The sequence below is a fragment of the Silurus meridionalis genome, chromosome 2, assembly GCF_014805685.1.
Source record: "Silurus meridionalis isolate SWU-2019-XX chromosome 2, ASM1480568v1, whole genome shotgun sequence".
Classification (NCBI taxonomy): domain Eukaryota; kingdom Metazoa; phylum Chordata; class Actinopteri; order Siluriformes; family Siluridae; genus Silurus; species Silurus meridionalis.
The window spans coordinates 34,684,807-34,710,094 of record NC_060885.1 but is presented as its reverse complement, the minus strand read 5'-3'; the positions used below and the strand labels follow the sequence as shown (position 1 = coordinate 34,710,094).

General features: G+C 41.6%; 2 protein-coding genes across 2 annotated transcripts; one reads left to right on the top strand and one right to left on the bottom strand.

Annotated features, from left to right (window-relative positions):
• Positions 1 to 2,708: 2,708 nt before the first annotated feature.
• On the bottom strand, positions 2,709 to 13,110 carry sirt1 (sirtuin 1). Its single transcript, XM_046835563.1, has 9 exons — positions 12,666 to 13,110; positions 10,617 to 10,727; positions 10,221 to 10,459; positions 9,541 to 9,693; positions 9,310 to 9,457; positions 8,367 to 8,446; positions 6,170 to 6,353; positions 3,526 to 4,167; positions 2,709 to 3,325 (listed from the first exon to the last, which is right to left on the bottom strand). Exons 1-9 carry the CDS (start codon positions 13,012 to 13,014, stop codon positions 3,045 to 3,047), a joined length of 2,187 nt encoding a protein of 728 aa, XP_046691519.1. The 5' UTR covers positions 13,015 to 13,110; the 3' UTR covers positions 2,709 to 3,044.
• A 5,592-nt stretch (positions 13,111 to 18,702) lies between these two features.
• On the top strand, positions 18,703 to 19,254 carry LOC124378122 (protein myomixer-like). Its single transcript, XM_046837658.1, has one exon. The coding sequence runs from the start codon at positions 18,913 to 18,915 to the stop codon at positions 19,138 to 19,140; it is 228 nt and encodes a 75-aa protein (XP_046693614.1). The 5' UTR covers positions 18,703 to 18,912; the 3' UTR covers positions 19,141 to 19,254.
• Positions 19,255 to 25,288: the final 6,034 nt, after the last annotated feature.

Here is a 25,288-nt window from a genome sequence, read left to right as displayed (position 1 = left end):
CACCCTAACCCTAACACCTAACCCTAGCACCCTAACCCTAGCACCTGACCTGAACCCCAACCCTAACCCTAACACCCTAACCCTAGCACCTGACCTGAACCCCAACCCTAACACCCTAACCCTAGCACCTGACCATAACTCTAACCCTAACCCTAACACCCAAACCCTAACCCTGGCACCTGACCTGAACCCTAACCCTAACACCTGACCTGAACCCTAATCCTAACACCCTAACCCTAGCACCTGACCTGAACCCTAAACCCAACACCCTAACTCTAGCACCTGACCTGAACCCTAACCCTAGCACCTGACCTGAACCCCAACCCTAACACCCTAACCCTAGCACCTGACCTGAACCCTAGCCCTAACACCCTAACCCTAGCACCTGACCTCAACCCTAACCCTAACACCCAAACCCTAACCCTAACCCTGGCACCTGACCTGAACCCTAACCCTAACCCTAGCACCTGACCTGAACCCTAACCCTAAAACCCCAACCCTAGCACCTGACCTGAACCCTAACCCTAGCACCTGACCTGAACCCTAACCCTAACACCCTTACCCTAGCACCTGACCTGAACCCTAACCCTATCACCTGACCTGAACCCTAACCCTAACACCCTAACCCTAGCACCTGACCTGAACCCCAACCCTAACCCTAACACCTGACCTGAACCCCAACCCTAACACCCCAACCCTAGCACCTGACCTGAACCCTAACCCTAGCACCTGACCTGAACCCTAACCCTAACACCCTAACCCTAGCACCTGACCTGAACCCTAACCCTATCACCTGACCTGAACCCCAACCCTAACACCCTAACCCTAGCACCTGACCTGAACCCCAACCCTAACCCTAACCCTAAACCTAGCCCTAACCCAAACCCTAACCCTAACCCTAGCACCTGACCTGAACCCCAACCCTAACACCCTAACCCTAACACCCCAACCCTAGCACCTGACCTGAACCCTAACCCCAACACCCTAACCCTAGCACCTGACCTGAACCCTAACCCACTCTAACCCTAACCCTAACCCTACCCCAACCCTAACCCTCTAACCCTAACCCAACCCTAACCCTCTAACCCCAACCCTCTAACCTTAACCCTCTAACCCTAACCCTAAACCCTAACCCAAACCCCCCTAACCCTAAACCTATCCCTAACCCTAAATCCTATCCCTAACCTTAACCCTCCTAACCCTAAACCTAGCCCTAACCCAAACCCTTATCTTTACCTGGTCAAACACTTCCGGGACCATGGATGGGAATCGCTCATAGTCAGGGTCCTACAGGCAAACCCACAATGGTCTGTGCCCCTGAAGAAAAGAGCAGAGATAATTTGGATTCTCTACAGAAACCACCTACTGTTAACCCACAAGGCCTGTAAACCCACAAGGCCTCAACGAGAGGTGAATACAGTCTTTTTAGGGGGCATTAATGGCCTGTTCAAACGGGTTAGAACCTACCTCCGACTTTAATCCTAACCCTAAAACCTAACCATAACCCTAAATCCTAACCTGAACCGCTAATCTTAACCTCAACCCTAACCCTACCCTAAAACCTAACCTTAATCCCTATCCCTAAATCCTAACACTAACCCTACCCTAAACCCCACTAAACCTAAACCTAACCCTAAAACCTAACCCCCCTAAAACTAACTATAACCTAACCCTAATCTCTATCCCTAACCTCCCTAAACCTAACCCTAACTTAATCCTAATCTCTATCCCTAACCCTTATACCTAACCGCTAACCATAATCCCTATCCCTAAATCCCAACCCTAACACTAACCCCTATCCATCTAACCCTGACCTAACCCTAACCCTAACCTCAACCCCTAAACCTAGACCTTACCCTAACCATAACCTAAAATTCTGGCATTGTCAAATGAAATACAGGCAGAAACTATACATGGACTTACAAGTTAAAGTCATCTCAAAGAAGAGTGCAAATGCATTCTGCATAATAATTTGGAAGAGCACATTTTGTTATTTTTCCAAAATGTCAATAAAAAAAGTTTATATTGTCAGTTCCTTTAAATGAAATAAAATCCACATTGTAATATAATTGTTGGAAATAAAATAAATTCTTTAAAACATATTTTCGTAAATAAAATGCATTTGCATAATAATTTGGAATACGGTGAGTATATAATACTGTATGTGTGTGTGTGTGTGTGTGTGTGTGTGTACATACAGAAATAAATAAATTGCAGAAAATATATGATTTAGAAAAAAAAGCTACCATATTATCCTTCAGGCAAAATGACACAGTTGAACTTCATTTTAGAATCATCTTATTCTTCTTTTTTTCGACTGCTACCATTAGGAGTCTCCACAGTGGATCATCCATCTCCATACCCCCTGTCCTCTACATCTGTCACTTATAACCCAACTACCTGCATGTCTTCATTCACCACATCCATAAAAATGTAAATTATATTAAACACCAAACAAGTGTGCTTGAGGCTTATTACAGTATAAAATGCAGTGATTTTCAAAACCATTGGCTTTTTCCAATTTATGTTTGTGCCAGTTACCTGTTGTCATCCAAAGCCTTTAACCGCTTTTTTTTTTTTAAATCAGTATATAATTTGTAAAGACAATCCAAATTTATGACTTCTGCTTTGTACTGTTTTTTCTCATCAGAATTATCCTACAGGTTTGTGCATAGTTAAACTGGTGTACAAGAAATATGCAACCAAAGTAAACAGAGATTAAGTTAATTTATCCAAAACATATACTTATCAAAGGCTGAACTGGACACAAAAGTTATACAACCAAAACAATAAAGCACATATAAAATACTGAAATGCCTAAATATAAAAGTCACAATTAGTTACAAACAACCTTATATTCGAAACAAAACAAACAATAAAAAAAAAAAAACACTACTGTGACGTCCATGTCCAAATAGATTTGGTGCACGCTGCAACCATAAAAAGGGTGGGACTGAGGAGAGGAGTACAAAAATATACAGTCTCAAACTGAAGTAACACAATACATGTACACAAAACTTAAAGAAAAACAGAAGGTCCTTATTTTAAAGGTCTGTCGTTGTGTCAAGATTTTCCATTATATTGTTTGTATGAATGCTGGAAATGCTTTTATTTTCATCCGCTGTCTTTGCAACACCGCCTTCACCAGGTCTCAAAGAGGCTCCAGGTGTGCATACCTCCTCTGCATCGCTTTCTTGTTCATCTAAACCACTGCAGCAAGAGTCCTCAGAGTCAGAAGAACTTGATGTCTCATCTTCTGAGCAGGAGTAAACTTCAGCCCCATGGAAAATGTAACGATTTGGAACCTGAAATAAGTATTGGGAAGCTAGAAAAAAGGAGGATAAAAAAGCCAAAGTAATCAAGTATCAGAAAGCCGACAATGAACATAATGAACTATTATTCAAGCAACTGAATACTCAACATTGAATGTTATGCTGAAATAAGCTAATCATTCAGAAATAAATCAAAGTCTTAAGAAAATGCCTAAAATGTATAATGTAACAAAGGAGAAAGAAAGAATCTTACTTCCAAGGCGACTACTAATTGGATTTCGACAAAGTTTCAACCAGCATTGTTTGCCAAGATAATTTCTTTGATTTGTGTGCTTCTCTTCAGTTTGCTTATCCAGCAGCTCTCTAATCCCTGTTCTTTTTTGTTGTCCAACAACCATCAACTGGCAGTCCTGATGGACCTCTGAGCTCTCACAGCAAGGACAGCCATCATTTTCTTCTGTTGAAGGTTTTGGTGAGCTTGGTCCGTCTTGTGACCCTAAAGAGAATATTGCTTCTTTGTCTGTGCAAGATGTGTTCAAACCCCCATCATCAGGGAACTGTGCATTTGCACAAGAGTCTAGAACTGTTATTGTCTCCGATGTTTCTCCAACTGACTCGTCTTGTTCTGTTAAAAAGTGCCTAGTATTTTGAACGTCAGATGTTTGGACTTTAGCACATGCCTGTTCGGGTTCAGTAGTCGGCAGAGGAGGAGGTATGTCTGTGATCTCACTTAGTCGAGAAGAATTGTAGCAAAGCTCCTCAAAGTCACCACCCAGTCGACGACACAACTCGTTGACAATGACATCACAGTCTCCTAGCAACTCTACGTCAAAGTTCATATGAAGCAGGGGCTCTCGGTTGATCAAAATTTGAGGGACTTCATGAGGAACAGAGCCTTGAGACAAATAAAAATACATGCAAATGATTATAAGTGATATCATAATTGTTTTAATAACACACCTACAAAGTGAATGCAAAGATCACGTGATGAAGTCTAGTTGATTAGACTCGTGCGCATTTAGAGTGCGTTCTTTCATTGCATAATTCAGTCTATTAAAATGCATTTAGAATGATATGGGGGCAGAAAATGTGTACATTTATATCATTTCAGATAGTAAATCAATATCACACGCAAAAAATAAGCATGATTACAAATGTGAAATGTATTTATTCTACACTTAAAAAAACAAGACGTTAATATTAAGAGACTTACGTTTGACACCACATTGAATTATTTTTGTTTATAAAAAAAACAAAAACAAAACCCTAACAAAAAAAAAAAGGCAAACAAAGCCCCAGCACCGTTTTGCGTCTCCGAACAACATGAGATATTGATACATTTTTTGGTAAGATCACACACCCCTCTTATATACAACTATACACTTTAATTTTTGTTTATAATACCTGTGCAGTGTCAATGTTTTTTATTATTAAATAAATAAATAAATAAAAATTTTTTAAAAATATGAAATCTTTTATTTTAATGAAAATATTATTCTTGAAAACTCTTAAAAAGGAGAATCTGTATTACCCAAATGGCTCTTGCAAATGTCATCTCCACAGTGGATCCTCCGTCTCCAAACCCCCCTGTCCTCTACATCTGCCTCTTTCACACCAACTACCTGCAGGTCTTCCAACGTCCTACATGCCCCGTTCCTCTATTATACTCGTTTCTATTCCTGTCCATCGTCGTCAATCCCAATAAACATCTCAACATCTTCAGCTCTGCTACCTCCATAGCTCTGCTATCACCCTATGATCCTCCTCCTTAAAATAAGTATTTAGGTTTTACCAAATGTAAACCATTTCATTTAAATTTATCCCATTTTTTTATTATTTTAATTTGTGCCAATTTATAAGATTCTTTAATTTAATCAATATTTTAAAAAACGTATTGCATTATTTATGCATTGTTTTATAAAATATTCTTTTATATTATTTAACTAAGCAAGCATTCTATTAAAATTGTTTTGAAAACTGTTAAATGTTCACAAATTTATTTAGAATAAACTGTTTAAAAAAAAAAAAAACGACCAGCAATTTTGTTTTGCATTTCTTCCTCCCCAACTGTAACGTAATTGTACCGAAGCGTGACTTTTCCGAGGTAAGTACCAAACTATACATTTTGTTTACCGTCACACCCCTAAAAATATTTTAGTGCGGCTGTTAATACCAGATCTTAAAAAAACAATTTAAATAAAAATCATTGGAATGGTCTGGTCAAATTTAGGTGAAAATCTAAAAATCCAATGTGTGCATGTTCTCTGGCTTGTATTGACATTAAAACCACGTTCCACCAGAGTTTGACAAACCGCAATCAACAGAGTGGATCTAATTAGGATCTTTTCCAACCCTTTTAGATGCTTCAACTGTCAGGTTTGGTCATAAAACTGCTGGAGGCAAGAAAAAACTTCTTAAACAACACAAAATGCTGCATATCCTGCTGTTGTAGCTCATCCATCTCAATGTATATCCATGGCTCTAGAGTGCTTATATGAGTTACTATAGACTTCCTGATCATTCTCCTCTGAACTCTCTCATCATCAAGGTGTTTCATCCTGCAGATCTTCCACTCAAAGTTTTTTTCACCATTTTGTGTAAACTGTTTATCCAGTTAGATTGTTGTCTGTGAAACACTCAGGAGATTTTAGCAGTTTTAATACTAAAGACTGCCCCTTCTGGTGTCCACATCCAAGCCATGCATGTATTAACAAAGATGTTTATTCATTCAGATTTTTGATGTGAATATTAACCAAAGTTCTTAAACTGTATCTACATAAATGCTCTCACAATTGGGCTTAAATTGATCAATAAAAAAACATAAATGTGCAGATGGTACTGGTGCTCCCAACAGAGAGGGAAGTAAATAATTAAACTATAAATTGGTTGAAACCTACTTGGGATAAGAGCCACTGGTCGTACTTTCAAAGAGGATCCAATAACAATGAGGAGATCCACCTCGTCCTTGTCCTGCTTCATGGCCCTGTGAAAAGCTTCAGGGAGGTTCTCGCCAAAGAAGACAATGTCTGGTTTCATAATAGCGAATGGGATATCCGGGCACTTTGGACAATGGGGAACAACCTGCAAAAAGATAATTTTTTTTAAATCACTAAAGAGCCAAAGAGACAGAGTAGGATTCTTTTCCTGCTGTCATGATATTTGGAAATGGCAGGACTTTACCTGTGAACACTGCATTTCCAAATACTGCAACTCAAAAGCAGTATAATTGTTACTTTCATTGAACTATTTAGTCATCACTGTTTCATTGATTAACCTTGCCTAATGCAGTGTGATAGAGTTATACTGATTTTCCTTCCAATCAGAGCCCAGGACAGTCTTTATGATTACAACATTCGTATGTACAACTACACAAGATACATTTGGGATTAGATACAGAATGGATCATGCAAGAAAATGCAAGTCATTTTCTAACACTGTTTAACTCATTCAAGACATTTGATTTATAGCAAATTTTATCTAGTTCCCAATGTGGTGAAATAAATGTTATTAAAACATCAGCTATTAAGATTCAGACGTGTAAATTAATGAAATGCTTTTTACATGGGTTACTGTAATTCAGATGTTTTTTGTGTACTTTTTAATAGTTATTTTTCACTGAAGCATGTTTTGTTAAACCTGCGAACAGTTATATATGACTGCACTGCTGCATTGGTAATTAAAAATATATTTTGCATAATTTAGGCAAAAAGACAAGCGGATGACATGCTAAAGTTGGTCAGCATTAGCAACCAGCTGGTAACGAGTTTTATTACACTAACAACATCCCATTAAAACGATCACCTCTGTCTATACAAAGTCATTTCCAGAATTACACTGTCACATATAAATGAACTGTGTGAATGTTAATATAGTTTTGGTGTTTTGAATTGGGTTCGTATGAGGTACTTATGTCTAGTCAGTGTATTACTATGCTAATTTGTCCTATGCAAATGATCTAAAATGCAGCTGTGTGGCTTGTGTTCAACCTGCCTAAGTTCTCCCACACCACCCCACTGCTGCTCCCTCAACTGGCTTCTGATAGCTGCACACAACAAATTCAAAACACTGATGCTTTCCTACAAAGTCAAAAATGGACCATCACCTTCTTACTTTAAAGCTCTCATCACTCCTCGCACTGCACGATGCTGTCCCATATCTTCTAGCACTGCTCGACTGGTGCCAATGTCTCTCAGGGGAAGCGGTACGTATACATCAAGACTCTTCTGTTCTGGCACTGAGGTAGTGGAACAAACTTCCTCTAGATGCCCGAACAGCTGAATCCCTGCCTATCTTAAAATGCCGTGTGAACTCCTACCTCTTCCTGAAACACTTCAATTAGCGCTTTTCGCCTCTCTGTCTTTATGTTTTAAACAAAGTGCACTATAATTTCTCTCAACAGAGTTTTAGGTAGCTGGTATCCTGAGTCTTAAACCCAGTGAATCAGTGCTGATTTATTCATTCAAAGAAACTCAATGCACTTTTGTATGCTGCTCTGGATAAGGGCTTCTGCTAAATGCCGTAAATGTACTATGGAATTCATAAAAAAATGTAAAGTTAAAGGGCCTTTCACAGGGGCCCAGCAATGACTGTATTTGAATGTATAGTTTTATTTATGTCTGTACTTTGAGAGTCACAAACAGCTGGAACCAAATTCCTTGTGTGTGTCAACACACTTGGTTAATGAACCCGATTGTGATGACGGCAGTGTGGTGCTAGAACACCACACTTCCCAACCCCCAACCCCACACTCCCCTAACCCCAACCCCACACTCCCCTATCCCCAACCCCACACTCCTCAACCCCACACTCCCCTATCCCCAACCCCACACTCCTCAACCCCACACTCCCCTATCCCCAACCCCACACCCCTATCCCCAACCCCACACTCCCTAACCCCAACCCCACACTCCCCTATCCCCCAACCCCACACTCCCCTATACTTGTGTAAAATCAAAGGCAAATTAAGACAAATAAACAACTAATTTCATGCAAACTGATTGAAAGTTATTTGTTAAATTCTAAACTTAGCATTGTAATTGTTCTTATTTATAACAGAGATGTTTTTTTTGTTCTTTATAATAATGGTAGTTATACCTGTCTGAATATATCCTCCCTTACAGCATCACAATCAACTTTGTGTTTACACACAAGGCAGGATGCAGTCGCAAAGGAACCTGGAAAAAAAATTAATTACCATAAAAATAGGTCAAATTAGCAAATAAATTAACAGCACCATCTGTTAAGGACTCTGATACTAGATACTGAAAAGCTTGGCCTACTTGCAACTGTTTGAGAAAAGATTTGATAATGATGTCAGTGATGAGAACATTTGATAGAACATTTATTTATATTTCAACATATTGCGTGTATTTCATTTTTTCCCCAAAATGTGCATTTTCAGTGAGTCAATTTAAATATTTCAATATGGCATAAAAAGAAACTGATAGCCAAAGATCTAAAACACAACCTTCAGTTAGACATTTTCAGGGGCTGCTCAAGTCAGCTGTAGAATCTTGCAGCTTGGATTAGCTTTAATTATTATACATTTACAAACCTGAAAATAGCAGTATATATGAATGCTAAAGGCAACTTATCGGTTTTCAAAACGTGAATTACTGCAGCTTTACTACGTTTGAATGTTTTTAATATGTTGTATCTTCACAAATGAACTAAATATCTGTGTATTTTTTTAAACAAAAATGGTCAAAAAAATGTTATGATTTTTAAGCATTATTGTCAACTTGCCATCAGCAAAATACAATACAAATGTTGATTTACACAAATTGATGACCCTTCCATAATCAAATGCTGTTTTTTTTTTTTTTTTTTTATCAGAAACAACTCAGCATGAGCGAATTTGTTCGAAAGAGAAATCCCACATTCACTTCTCAACAAACAGCTCAATAAACTTTAAAATATCCAATTTAAAGATAGTTCAACAAATAATGCTTGCAGGATTGACCTTTTGTTTTGACCTTTTGACACAATGGTGACCAGTGCTCTAAACTTTACAAAATTAATATTGAAATCAACATACCATGACACTGTATGACCCTTTGGATTCCTGCAACCTGCTCAAGAGTGTCAATGTTCTGCGTGTAGTTCCTGAGAATTTTCTCTTTCTTGTCCAGCATAGCAATAAATCTGTGGCAAAGTGATGGTGCAAACTGTCCAGGGTAGATTTCCTACAATAAAGGGAAATAAAAGCCTATGTTGCTTCTAACAATCTAATAAAAGGGAAAGCCTCAAAAAAAAAAAGTTTACAGACCTTTGCAAATTTAAAAAATGGCCTTGGATCCCTTTGGAAATACTCAATATCAAACATCGCCTGGGGATCTGGAAGATCTGGAAAATCGACAGCAAGTCGAGCATAAATTCCATCTCTTGACCTAAAATCAGGTATTCCACAGGAAACAGAAACCTGATAACAAAACATATGAACAGAGTCAATATAAAAAGGTTTCCTTTCATGATAAAAAGACTAAAAAAATAAATAAATAAAAGATACACACTAACTGTAATACTACATTCAATAGCATTTAACAAACAGATCATAAAAAATCTTGTAAGATAAACATGATTGGCTGTTTAGATAACCACAAGAATGTGCAAAACGTTCCTAATAAAAAGGCGGTGAGTGTACACTGCAGAATATACAGGTAGAGCCTGGTCTCTTGTGTGGAAGTGCACATGTGCATTTAATACCTCCTCAGACTATTGCTTTCTCCAGTGCAAAGTAATGTCACGTAATCATATTAAAATCGCACGCTGATGTCTAAAATTAAGATTATTAAGCCAAAACTGGTCATATGACACATGCAATCTTGCAAAACCACTTAAAGGAAACCAAGCATCACAATCCTGAAGATTTTAGCACGTGTAAAACCAAAGTCTACATGATACAGTTCCGTTCATGTCATAAAATGTTAGCGTCAACTGCAAACGTACCCCAGCACCAGTCAGGACAAGAATCTTTTTGCAATCATTTAGCAGTCTGATGACATCATCTATCGTGTTAACATCTTTGCGTTTCTTTCTCTTTGGAGGCTCAGAGATGTTGATGACAATCTGCCATAGTGTCATGTCGTCAAGATCCGGTGGAATGACAGTTTCTGGAAGCAGGTCGTTCAGAATAGTTCGTGGATCAGTTTCTCGCATTATTTGTTGCTGAATAAAATGGTACGAACCTAAAAAAAAGACGAAAACCCATTAAACTGGTAATTATATAAATAATCTACAATAACATTTGGTAGAAGACATGCAACATTACAGCAGGTTCAAGAAGCATTTCAGTGCATAATAATTTTACTACTGTTTGGCACAAACTTCACTGCCCAGTCATACCAATACGTGGCTGAGGAGTCCAGTCACTAGAACTGGCATGAGAAGAGCAGTCCTCGTCATCACCTAACTCAGGCGAATAAAATCCATTGGGGTGAACATCATCCATTAGCTCTGTTTAAAGACAAAAAATAACTGTGATCAGTTTAAGACGTATATGCTGTAGAACGCGGTCATGTCAACCACTTTACCAACTTTCAAGTTCATAACTTTACCTATAACTTGTTTACAGAATTCCTGGATACAAACATGACCATGTGCTGGGAGACATGCTGGGAGGAGTGCTGTGTGATGGGAGACGTGCTGTGTGCTGGGAGATGTGCTGGGAGATGTGCTGGAAGGAGTGCTGTGTGCTGGGAGACGCGTTGGGAGAGGTGCTGGGAGACGCGTTGGGACACGTGCTGGGAGAGGTGCTGTGTGCTGGGAGACGCGTTGGGAGAGGTGCTGGGAGACGTGCTGTGTGCTGGGAGATGCATTGGGAGAGGTGCTGGGAGGTGTGCTGGGAGAGGTGCTGTGTGCTGGGAGAGGTGCTGGGAGAGGTGCTGTGTGCAGGGAGGTGCGGTGCTGGGAGAGGTGCTGGGAGAGGTGCTGTGTGCAGGGAGGTGCGGTGTTGGGAGAGGTGCTGGGAGAGGTGCTGTGTGCAGGGAGGTGCGGTGTTGGGAGAGGTGCTGGGTTCTACTGTAAGATCACCTGTGGAAAGCTACCTACACTTTGTGTGCTGGGAGACGCGTTGGGAGAGGTGCTGGGAGACGCGTTGGGACACGTGCTGGGAGGTGTGCTGGGAGAGGTGCTGTGTGCTGGGAGACGCGTTGGGAGAGGTGCTGGGAGAGGTGCTGGGAGGTGTGCTGTGTGCTTTGAGATGCATTGGGAGAGGTGCTGGGAGACGTGCTGTGTGCTGGGAGATGCATTGGGAGAGGTGCTGGGAGAGGTGCTGTGTGCTGGGAGACGTGTTGGGAGAGGTGCTGGGAGAGGTGCTGTGTGCTGGGAGATGCATTGGGAGAGGTGCTGGGAGACGTGTTGGGAGAGGTGCTGGGAGAGGTGCTGGGAGGTGCTGTGTGCTGGGAGATGCATTGGGAGAGGTGCTGTGTGCTGGGAGAGGTGCTGTGTGCTGGGAGACGTGCTGGGAGAGGTGCTGTGTGCAGGAGGTGCGGTGCTGGGAGAGGTGCTGGGAGAGGTGCTGTGTGCAGGAGGTGCGGTGTTGGGAGAGGTGCTGGGAGAGGTGCTGTGTGCAGGAGGTGCGGTGTTGGGAGAGGTGCTGGGTTCTACTGTAAGATCACCTGTGGAAAGCTACCTACACTTTGTGTGCTGGGAGACATGCTGGGAGGAGTGCTGTGTGCTGGGAGACGTTGGGAGAGGTGCTGGGAGGTGTGCTGGGAGAGGTGCTGTGTGCTGGGAGACGCGTTGGGAGAGGTGCTGGGAGAGGTGCTGGGAGGTGTGCTGTGTGCTTTGAGATGCATTGGGAGAGGTGCTGGGAGACGTGCTGTGTGCTGGGAGATGCATTGGGAGAGGTGCTGGAGAGGTGCTGTGTGCTGGGAGACGTGTTGGGAGAGGTGCTGGGAGAGGTGCTGTGTGCTGGGAGATGCATTGGGAGAGGTGCTGGGAGACGTGTTGGGAGAGGTGCTGGGAGAGGTGCTGGGAGAGGTGCTGGGAGAGGTGCTGTGTGCTGGGAGATGCATTGGGAGAGGTGCTGTGTGCTGGGAGACGTGCTGGGAGAGGTGCTGTGTGCGGGGAGGTGCGGTGTTGGGAGAGGTGCTGGGTTCTACTGTAAGATCACCTGTGGAAAGCTACCTACACTTTGTTGTCGTTATAAAGTTCTCCATTCTGTACTGCTTAATCTTTGACCACTTAAAGAATCTGAGTTTCTTGACTGCGTCTACTACTGAAGGTAACCGGTTCTGTACTGCAGTTAGTTTACTCTCTAGTCCACTGTTTCATAACTACACTTACTAGATCACTCAGCTGCTTCTCGTGCTAACGTTAGCATAAAGGTAAACAGAAAAGGCGTCAGAATATTGAATTGACTAAAAACAAAGGACGAGTGTAGTTTTGTACCTGCTGCCTCGCTCTTATCTCCGGGTATCAGAGTCTTTTCTGCGTTACAGGAGTTTTCGCTGAGCTCCGAGATCACGGCTTCATTGTTGTTGTTGTTGTTGTTGTTGTTCCCCTCCGTGGCCTGAGCGTCCTCCGTCTCCGTCTCTGGCTCTGTATCTCGGGAACGTGCCGAACTCTCCACCGCACGGCTCCCGTCGGCCTCATCTCTACTTTCTCTATGCTCTCTGTGAACAACATGTTCAGAGCCGCTATTGTAAGGAACACTGCTCCGAGGTTTCTTGGAGACCGGCTCGCCTGTTCCTTCACAATCAGCTCCAACTTCCACTGCATTCTGTTCAGGATTCGCCATCTTTTAAAAGTAGGCCGCGTTTTCCCCGACAGGGCTCCTCTCCGCCCCGTCCACGAGAGACCACGCCCCGGAAATGACGCTGATGTGTTTGAGGAAGTTGAATTTTCGAGCGTAACTACCTTACTAGCTTTAACGCCTATTTATTTATTTATTTGTTCGTTTATTAAGTTATTTGTTTGTTTTTTTGTTTGTTGGTTGGTTGGTTGATGTTTGTTTGTTTATCTACTCACAGCATGTGGAATTGATCTGGAATAAATCCTGCTTAATTATACTGTATGTGTGCTGTGTGAGTGCATTAATTCTGAGTTTCTGCATCCAGATGTTCCAACCCAGGGCACATTTTTTATTACTTTTACTTTTACTCTAATTGTTACTTTGATATTTTACTGTGAGGAAATGCAAACAAGCAATTTCCCTCTGGGATCAATAAAGTATCCTGATTCTGATTTTGTGTGTATCTCAGCACAGTCCCAGTATCTCAGGTTGTTTTTGGTAAATACATGATGTTAAACGTATCAGAATAAAGCTCACACCGTGTAGAACAGACTGGAGCACATGCACAATCGGTACAGTGGAGAGGAAGATGAATGTACTTCTGTGCTGGATGTACAGTACTCCATGTGTAAACAACCTGTGACCTCTCAATAACTACCCATCTCCTCCTCACTCGCTATGTTCCCTTTGCAACGGCCATGTTGCCATTGTTCTCATCACAAATCTTTTATTCCTATGTTCACTCTCCACCATTTCATCACCATTTCACTCCAGAATTTTTCTTTCCCCTCCATCTCACAACCCACTTGTGGAGCATAGGCACACATTTATCATCACCCCTTCAACTTCCAGCTTCACGTTCATCACCCAATCAGAAACTCTCTTCACCTCCACTACACTCTTACTGTACTCTTGCTTCAGAATCATTTGGCAGGGCATCCAGGCGATCACGAACTACAAGACAACATCACCTGCTTGTGACCATGACGCCTCCCTCCCAGATGCACTGAACGACTTCTAAAAAGGCTCATCATGAGGCACATCAATACCCAGCTACCATCCTCACTGAACCCCATGCAGTTCGTGTATCGTCCAAACCGCTCCATTGATAATGCCATCTCCATGACCCTTCATCTGGCCCACACCCGCCTAGACAACAAGGACTCATATGTACAAATGCTGTTCATAGACTTCAGCTCAACATTCAACACGATCATCCCTCAGCACCTGATTGAGAAGCTGAACCTACTGGGCCTGAACACCTCCCTCTGTAACTGGATTCTGGACTTCCTGACTGGGAGACCTCAGTCAGTCCGGATCAGGAACAGCATCTCCAGCACCACCACACTGAGTACTGGAGCACCTCAGGGCTGTGTGCTCAGTCCACTGCTGTTCACTCTGCTAACTTACGACTGTGTGGGAATGCACAGGCCGAATCACACCATTAAGTTCGCCGAAGACACGACCGTGGTGGGTCTCATCAGCAAGAACGATGAGTCAGCATACAGAGAGGAGGTGCAACGGTTACAGCCTGGTGTGGAGCGAACAACCTGTCTCTGAACGTTGACAAAACTAAAGAGATGGTTGTTGACATCAGGAGAACACAGAGCAACCATTCTCCACTGATCATCGATGGATCCTCAGTGGAGATCGTCAAGAGCACCAAATTCCGTTCATTTGCCAGATAATCTCACCTGGTCACTCAACACCAGCTTTATCACCAAGAGCCCAGCAGCGTCTCTACTTCCTGAGAAGGCTGAGGAAAGCCCATCTCCCTCCCCCCCATCCTGACCATGTTCTACAGAGGGACCATTGAGAGCATCTTGAGCAGCTGCATCACTGCCTGGTTTGGGAACTTTATCGTCTCAGATTGCAAGACCCTACAGAGGATAGTGAGGACAGCTGAGAAGATCAGCGGAGTCTCTCTCCCCTCCATCATGTACAGTTACACCACATGCTGCATCCGCAAAGCCAACAGCATTGTGGACGGCCACACACACCACACACACACACACAACACCCCTCACACACACTCTTCACCCTCCTGCCATCAGGGAAGCGGTTCCAAAGCATTCGGGCCGTCACCTTAAGACTGTGTAACAGCTTTTTCTCACAAGCCATCAGGCTTCTCAACAAAGAACTGAATTAAACTCACACACACACACACACACACACACACACACACACACACACACACACACACACACACAAACTGTGTGACTGATCTGAACAACCCGGACTCAAACACACAATTGTTCTCACTTTACACATCCATGTCTTCAGTACCACTCACATTACATCACTTCATTACTACGAACTGTTAACATCTGTGCACATCTTTTTTTTAATTTGCTGCTAATGCTCTTTTGCACAACATTTTGTTTACATTTTTGTTAATTACAATGTTCACTTTACATCCTTTACACATTGCAGTGTGTAATATACAACAGGTTTACTGGCTGCGCTATTTTGTATTCTGTGTTTTGTGTCTTTGTCTTGCACTGTCTTGTGTTGTCTTTGCACTGTTTGCACCAGGTTGCACACGATCCACTTTATGTATTGAGGACACTTACTATTCCTTAACTCTGTGTTTTCTGTGATTGTTGTTGTATGTAGCAACAGGGATCAGGAGGAACGTTGTTTCATTTCACTGTGTACTGCGTCAGATATATATGGTTGTTTTTCCAACTTTTAAATTTAAATTACACTTACTTTTTCCAGACTTTTGTTGCCCCATCCCAACTTTTTTGAGACATGAAATTCGAAATTATCTGATTTTTTTCATCAGGCCAAACATTTAATATTTTGTCCCATGTGTTTTGTGAATAAAATATACATTTATGAGATTTGCAAATAATTGCTTTCTAATTTTTATTGACTTTTTACACAGTGTCTTGAACTTTTTTAATATACAGCAGGGTGTCACTAGAGCATTTATTTTAAAACCACACCTGCTGCAACCTTTTACATTCATCCTGGTGTCCATGTAGTCTGTACCTTTCACATGCTCCCATAATGTACAATTTATAAATGGTGCAAATCAGTGAGTTTTATGTAGCACCAGAAACTTTCCTTCTCTCAGCTGCATATTGAGCAGGATAGTGCTCCCTGCCACACTACAAAACCTGTTCAGAAATTGTTTGTGTGATATGAAGGAATACTGAGGAGTGTAAAACTTAAAAAAAAAATTTGACAGCTGACTTGTTCAAGTGACAGGTGACGCAGAAAGAGCTGCTCCTTAAAGATCTGTGTAAGGCAGGGTCAGCTTCCAGACCAAGGGCTGTGGTTTTCTAGTTTTAAAATGGCACTGCAGCTGCTCCAGGAAGACACACAACAGTTGAATTGTCTTCTGGACCTAGCAGCTGTCCCTATATTTGTTCTTGCATGATCAACCCCATCTACCAATCTACCGCTTGTACCACAGAAGTTATACAAATACAGGAGGCCCTATAGTACAGCAACAAGGTTTATTGAATCATTTTTCAAAGTATAATATAAATAATATAAACCATTATTTATTTCTGTATTTTTTATATATAATTATTGAATTGATATAAGTTTAGGTCATTTCAGTTTATAGTTTGCTTAATTTAATACATTTATAACATTTTAAGTATTATTTATGGTGGTTTGTCTATGCCCAAATGACAGCTGATGATTTTTAAAATAAGGGAAGCACAAATCTCTCATTAAAGTATCTGTGTGTACTGTTTATCTGTCTCAGATTAATTCAATGTTATTTGTATAGCACTTTAACAATTGTCATTTTCCCAGAGCAGCTTTACAGAAATCAAAAGATCATCAGTAGATCTAGATCTCACAATCATCATATAGAGACACTGTCAATGAAAACATTAAACACAGTTAGGATACATGTAATTCATACCTGTTGTACGAATGAAGTAATGTATTTTTTTGTATAGACTTATTATGCCTCATGTAGTATTGATGACTGAGTAATTATTGCTTTATTTACACTACTTTAAAAACATGAACTTGCAGTTTTCAGCGATTCTGGAGTTGTATACAAGTGCAAGTGGTTTATTTACACACAAAACTTAAACAATATAAAAACTAGAAGTTAAACATAAGCTACAATTAACACTAGACAAGGAAACATACAAATCCAGGGCTTAAATACACTCCTCATTAGGTGCAATATGAAGTAGGCGAGTTTGGTTTGTGTGGTGATGTGACGGGGCTAATGAGTAAAATAGAGCATCTCCAATTACAGAGCTAAAGTCAAACTAAAGTGTGACCCAGAGTACCATCAGGGGCAGTTTCCTGTGAAAATGATCTAATAGAATTTTTTATATGATACACCCTACATTATATTCATTAACAGCTGTGGCAGTTCCATGTGATCATCATGTGTTGCTAATAGGTAAGTACATTTTTCCATGATTAGTCACAGACCAGTGAAATAATGACAATTTAATAACAAGTGTGCAACAATGGGTAGTATTTTAGAGGATTTAATCATCTTTGTATTTCCTTAAGGGCATGAACACAAACATTTCGCAGAAATATGAGCTGCAGAGAAAGCTTAAAACAACTGTTACACTTACAGCTGACTCATGAGGAACAAATGGTGAACCATGTCGTCTGTTGTTTGACCTTTACAGAGCACCTTCCCACTCTTTCTTTCTTTCTTTCTTTCTTTCTTTCTTTCTAACTGCTTATAGTGCAATAGTGAAGAAATGGTTCTGCTTAAACTTTACTTTTGAGTTATTGGTGTATTTACTACTCCATGACAATAAATTCTCTTTTTTTCTCTCTGTATAAGTTACGCATGCTCATCTTGAGATATAGTTATAAAAGTATTGAGACCTCAATTTTCCAGCCATATGTTAACCAAACTGTTACCAAAATGCTGGAGGCACAAAATTTTATTTGACATATTTGGATGCAGGACCATGAAATGTTCCCTTCACTTGAACTAAGAAACGCAGACCTGTTCCAGCGTGACAATGTCCCTGTGCACAAATCCATCTCCATGAAGATCTGCTTTCCATGGGTAGGAGAGGAAGATCTCCTGATATTGAGCTCCAAAACTATTAAACACCTTTGGGATGAATGTGCAGGCTGACTGCACCCCAGACCTCCTCACCTCCTCACCTACATCACTACCTGACTTTACTAACATGCTCATAGCTGAATGAATCCATGGATCTCCACAAGCACACTTTAACATTTAGTGAAACATCTTCCCTTGAACAACTGAAATCAACTGCTGTAGAAAATTAACTTCATTAAACTGCATAAAAAAATCAAAGTTTACTATTTTTTAGAGTATTCATGGCAAATTTGAATGTAATATAATAAAGTTTTATAATACAGGATTTACTTTTGGTCCATGAACCTCAATCTTTTAGAGTTTTGGCCCTTCTTCGGAAGAAGTTTGTGCACCTCTGCTGTAAATCATACACAGAGATAAAGCTGCAATACGACATCATTTACTCGAATGAGATTCAGTAAATAGTTATTATAGAGAGAACATTTCCAAATAAACTAAAACTACATGAAAATGAATCAATTGTAGATTTCACAGTTACACAACTCCAGAATGGCTGCAGAAAATAGCGTGCACACTGAACAGATGTTGTCCTCGCCCCAAAACAGCTGCTGCGCGAACACTGAAGAAATGAGGAGACACCAGAGATGTTTCAGTAACGCCGAAAGGAACCCAGCGAGAAGAAGTCCTGCATCCGTTTCTTTACTTTCATTTGTATTTTCCTTTCATTTAACGAACGTTTTTTCTCAACACCGTTAAAGGACAGATGAGAGGAGCAACCTGACTTTATCTCAAACTCTCGTGCGTCTGTCCGTGGCTCATCAGGAGCTCAGAGTCTCTCTCTCTCTCTCTCTCTCTCTCTCTCAATCTCTCTCAATCTCTCTCTCAGCATGCCCGCTGTGTTCCTCTTGATCCGCTCAGCGCTCCTCCGGCTCTTCGGAAGCCGCCTCGCCGGTGCAGCAGCTCGCGCGCTCAGGAGAAGCTTCTCTGCGGCTGCTGCTCACCTCACCGCCGCGCTGCGTCTCGTCTGGGAGCGTTTGAGCTCGCAGGAGTCCAAGGAGGCCATTGTGGGCTGCGTGCTCTGCATTCTTAACATGCACAAAAAAGTGGACAATTGACCCATTCCTCTTTCCTTTTCTCAATAATTACACTGATTGTTTGTTTTTATTTATTTATGTGTATTTTTTCTGGATTTAATTCACTACAGACATCTTTAGCATTTGACTAGTAAAGATATGTAAGATATATGTACATACATTTAGTAGCAATTCCACATTGAATCTACTGTATATATATTCTCTCTCACACACACACACACACACACACACACACACACACACACACACACACACACACAAACACAAATCTATTTTAGTTTGGACTTGTTGGAATAATATCAGAACATTTAGATTATACAAATTGAGTTTTGTCCCAGAATAATTTGTTTTCAATGAAGGAAAAGTTCTTTATGATGTGACCGATATTGTTTTGGAATAGGATTTAGAATTTATGGTGGCTGCTGTTCTTGGCAAAATAACAAGAAAATGTCAAGTAGTTAAAAGAGCTGAATGTTGAGAACCATGGGGAGGTGAGAACTTTGTGCAATGGATAATTGCATAAGAAATGCACAAAGATTTCCTGGATCACCTGGAACGTTTGAAGAGCTTAAACGTCTGGATGATCTTCAAACAATGTATGCAGAGTGAGCAACCTGGATGGTTTTCTGTTTCTCAAACCGGCTCAGGTGAGTTTCATGCATCACGTTCTACATATCATTATCGATATCTTTCACATTACAACCATCCAACAGACAGGTATAGTTCCATGCATTTTGACCAATTTTCTGATTAATTAACTCTGTTATAAACAACTGTAATACAGTTTCAGCTCCTGATTATCTTCCTGGGCTAAATGCATGCTACTCTATTTATATGTCATTTAAATGTCATTTACCGGTAAAGTGTCAGTTACTGGTCAGTGCTGGAATGTGACCATGGTTTAAATGATGAGTAAGAAAGGCAACCATGACTCCAACACTTCAGTGTGTACTTATAAAATAACATAGAAGCAGCTAATCCAAGAGGCCAAAAGTTCATCGGCCCATAAAGTGGAAATTGTATCTGTATTCATAACTTTGTATTTTGATAATCCTTTGCATTGTTTGCAACAGCAAATAAGTGTCATCCTATAAAAATAAATAGTTTAATCTGTGATATATGTATGGCAAAGTGCAAAGTGTCTGCTACACTATCACACAGTTATGAGTCCAATAATCCAGTAGTCATGGTTTTTCTAACTTTATGCTGTTTATCTTTCAAGCTGCTAAACTGGAAGACACATAAGTGTGATTTTCTATTTCAGGTAGGCACTGGGGACCAGTCATTCACATAACATGTGATCAAATTAAATTTCTAATGAAGCAAGGTTACACAGTCAGGAAAAATGCAAGAATTCTGGAGTGCTCCTCATCAGTTCTGTACGAGAGCTGCAGGTTGCCTGGTATATCCACCACCAGGATCAACATGGCAATATTTAATGATGATGATTTAAAAAAAAAAGTCCAATGTCCATATTCTGGAAATGAGGTAAGACTTTTTTTGTTTCCTTTTGAAAATAGTCTCATTTAGTTATTAAAATTAATAATTTTTTGTTGCAATTCCATGCATTTATTTTAGATGATGCAAGCCTTAATGACTGAAGAAGCATTGATGGTTCAGATCAACCCAGCAGTGGCTAGAAGAGTGAAACTGGAAACAGTTTCATAATTTCTACTTCTTCTATTTCCTACTTTCCCATGCTATTGACCGTATTACACATTTACCCAGATTTAAGCATGCTGTGCAAAATTTGCAAATGTTTTAGAAACTTAGTTTTGTGAAATGTAGTCAGTGATTGTGTGTTTCATGTAAAACATTTTTCTTTTGTAATTTCTTTTATGGAATTTTGCCAGTGGTTTGCTCATTAAAAACTTCATATTATAAAAAGCCCTGGTGTGCCTTGTTAGTTTATAGCCATGCCTGTATTTACATTTAGCTCATGTATTCTTCTTCTTCTTCTTCTTCTTCTTCGGCTGCTCCCATTAGGGGTCGCCACAGCGGATCATCCGTCTCCACACCACCCTGTCCTCTACATCTGCCTCTTTTACACCAACTACCTGCATGTCTTCCCTCACCACATCCATGAACCTCCTTTTGGCCTTCCTCTTTTCCTCCTACCTGGTGGCTCCATCCTCAGCATTCTTCTACCAATATAATTTATGTCCCTCCTCTGCACATGTCCAAACCATCTCAATCTCGCCTCCCTCACCTTGTCACCAAAACATCCTACATGCGCTGTCCCTCTAATAAACTCATTTCTAATCTTATCCATCCTCGTCACTCCCAACGAAAACCTCAACATCTTTAGCTCTGCTACCTCCAGCTCCACCTCCTGTCTTTTACTCAATGCCACTGTCTCTAAACCATACAACATCGCAGGTCTCACCACAGTCCTATAAACTTTCCCTTTCAATTTTGCAGATACCCTACTATCACAAATCACTCCTGTCACTCTTCTCCACCCACTCCACCCTGCCTGCACTCTTTTCTTCACTTCTCTAACACACTCTCCATTACTTTGCACTGTTGAACCCAGGTACCTGAATTCCTCCACCTTCTGAAGCTCTTCTCCTGCAACCGCACCACTCCACTGCCCTCCCTCTCATTCACACACATGTACTCTGTCTTACTCCTACTGAGTTTCATTCCCTTCTCTCCAGTGCATATCTCCACCTCTCCAGGCTCTTCTCAACCTGCTCCCTACTCTCACAACAAATCACAATATCATCCGCAAACATCATAGTCCAGGAGACTCCTGTCTGACCTCGTCCGTCAACCTGTCCATCACCACTGCAAACAGGAAAGGGCTCAGGGCCGATCCTTGATGCAGTCCAACCTTCACTCTAAACCAGTCTGTCGTACCTACTGCACACTTCACTGCCGTCACACTGTCCTCATACATGTCCTGCACCACCCTTACATACTTCTCCGACACACCTGACTTCCTCATACAGTACCACAACTCCTCTCTTGGCACCCTGTCGTCGCCTTCTCTAAATCCACAAATACACAATGCAATTCCTTCTGTCCTTCTCTATACTTCTCCATCAACATTCTCAAAGCAAATATGGCATCTGTGGTGCTCTTCCTCGGCATGAAACCATACTGTTGCTCACAGATGGTCACCTCTTCTCTCAGCCTGGCTTCCACTACTCTTTCCCATAACTTCATGGTGTGACTGATCAACTTAATACCCCTGTAGTTACTGCAGGTCTGCACATCTCCTTTATGCTTAAAGATCGGTACCAGCACACTCTTTCTCCATTCCTCAGGCATCTTCTCACCTTCCAAAATCCTGTTAAACAATCTGGTCAAAACCCCACTGCCATCTCTCCTAAACATCTCCACGCTTCCACCGGTATGTCATCTGGTCCAACCGACTTTCCACTCTTCATCCTCTTAATCGCTGCTCTCACTTCCTCCTTACTAATCTTATCTACATCCTGCTTCACCATCTCCACATCATCCAACCTTCTCTCTCTGATTTTCCTCATTCATCAGCTGCTCAAAATACTCCCTCCACCTTCTCAACACACTCTCCTCACTAGTCAACACATTTCCTCTCCATCCTTTACTGCTCTAACTTGCAGTACATCCTTTCCAGCTCGGTCCCTCTGCCTGGCCAATCGGTACAAATCCTTTTCTCCTTCCTTAGTGTCCAACCTCTCATACAGCTCCTCATATGCCTTTTCCTTGGCTTTCGCCACATCCTCTTAACCTGCTGCCGCATCTCCTTGTACTCCTGCCTACTTTTCTCATCACTCTGTCTATCCCACTTCTGTTTTGCCAACCTCTTTCTCCTTATGCTCTCCTGCACTTCCTCATTCCACCACCACGTCTCCTTGTCTTCCTTTCTATTTCCAGATGTCACACCAAGTACTTTTCTAGCTGCCTCCCTCATCACTCCTGCAGTAGTTGCCCAATCATCCAACACCTCCTTAACACCACTGAGCCTCTCTCTGACCTCTTCCCTGAACCTCACACTACACTCTTCCTCCTTCAGTTTCCACCATCTTATTCTTCTTTCAGTCCTCACTCTCCTCCTCTTCATCCTCGCCTCCAAAACCATCCTACAGACCACCATCCTATGCTGTCTAGCTACACTGTCCCCTGCCAACACCTTACAGTCGCCAATCTCCTTCAGGTTGCATCTCCTGCATAGCACATAGTCCACCTGTGTGCACCTTCCTCCACTCTTATCGTCACCCTATGATCCTCCTTCTTTTTAAAATAAGTGTTCACCACTGCCATTTCCATCCTTTTAGCAAAATCTACCACCATCTGCCCTTCCACATTCCTCTCCTTAAAACCATACCTACCCATCACCTCCTCATCACCTCTGTTCCCTTCACCCACATGCCCATTAAAGTCCGCCCCAATCACTAACCGTTCTTTCCTAGGTACACCATCTACCACTTCATCTAATTCACTCCAGAATCTTTCCTTCTCCTCCATCTCACAGCCAACTTGTGGAGCATAGGCACTGATGACATTTATCATCATCCCTTCAACTTCCACCTTCACGATCATCACCCTATCAGAAACTCTCTTCACCTCCACTACACTCTTACTGTACTCTTCCTTCAGAATCACCCCTACACCATTTCTCTTTCCATCCACACCATGATAAAACAGTTTAAACCCACCTCCAATGTTCCTGGCCTTACTCCCTTTCCACTTGGTCTCCTGAACACACAACATATCTACCTTTCTCCTCTCCATCATATCAGCTACCTCTCTCCCTTTACCCGTCATAGTACCAACATTTAAAGTACCAACCCGAAACTCCACTCTCCTACACTGCTCCTTTCCCTGCCGTCTCTGTAGACGTCTTCCTCCTCTCCTTCTCCTCCTTCGGCCAACAGTAGCCCAATTTCCACCGGTACCCTGTCGGCTAACGATACCTGTGGCGGTCGTTGTTAACCCGGGCCTCGACCGATCCGGTATGAAATTCTCATTTGTGATCCGCATATTTGATTTGGCACGTGTTTTACGCTGGATGCCCTTCCTAACGCAACCCTCCCCATTTACCCGGGCTTGGGACCGGCACTAAGAATGCACTGGCTTGTGCCTCCCTAATGGCTGGGTTATTTAGCTCATGTATTACAAACCCAAATACAAAAAAAACTAGAACACTACGCAGAATATAAATAAAAACAAAATGCAATGATTTGCAAATCTCATAAATCCATATTATATTCACAATAGAACAAAACAAAAAAACGGAGAATTTATACCACTTTAAGAAAAAATAAGGTCATGTTGAATTTGATGGCATCAACACGTCTCAAAAAAGTTGGGACAGGGCCATGTTTCCCACTGTGCAGCATCTTCAGACCTTCAGATCTTCTGTCCTTATACATCCGGGAACTGTGGAGACTAGTTGGTCAAGTTTTGGGAGAGGAACGTTGTCCCATATGTGTCTGTTCAACAGTTCTGGGGTTCCTTTGTTGTGTTTTTCATTTCATGATGCACCAAATATTTTAAAATAGTGAAAGATCTAGACTGCAGGCTGTCCAGTTCAGCACCTGGTCTCTTCTACTACGAAGTCATTCTACTCTAATAAACGCATTATGCAGGGGTTTTACACGTGTTCTGATCGGCGCTCTGTGAATCTACTGATCACCAACATACAGTTCAGCATCAGTTCAACATCAAGCAGAACATTTAGAGAGGAATAAATGATAAACTCCAGACTCGAACTCACCACCACACACGTGACCTCATTTACACGTTTTATTTTAAAGAAGGTTTTGGGCTCATGATAATTGTAATATAAATCAATCAGTGTTTGAGTCTTTAATATCATTCTATTAATAGATCAGTGTGCTGAAAGTCACATTCGAGTCTTTTCACACAAACTGGGGTGATTAAGTAATTAATCTTGTGATAATTCATGTATTAACATTTTTAATGGTTAAACATTACATTGAAGAATTCTGCGCTCATCGTATTTTGTGACCGTAGAGGGCGCTGTTGTACACGTCACACAGTCGGGCTCGCGCAGGCAGTGCAACATCGGGGAACACTGTTCATGAAATGTGCGCGAGAACGCGCCTGCCGCGGTGCACGTTATCGTGAGCGCGCCTGGAGGACAGTCTGCTGTCGTGCTGATGAGGTCCAACCTGTTTTAGATGCTGAGCAGCGTTTGGATCTAATGGGAACAGGA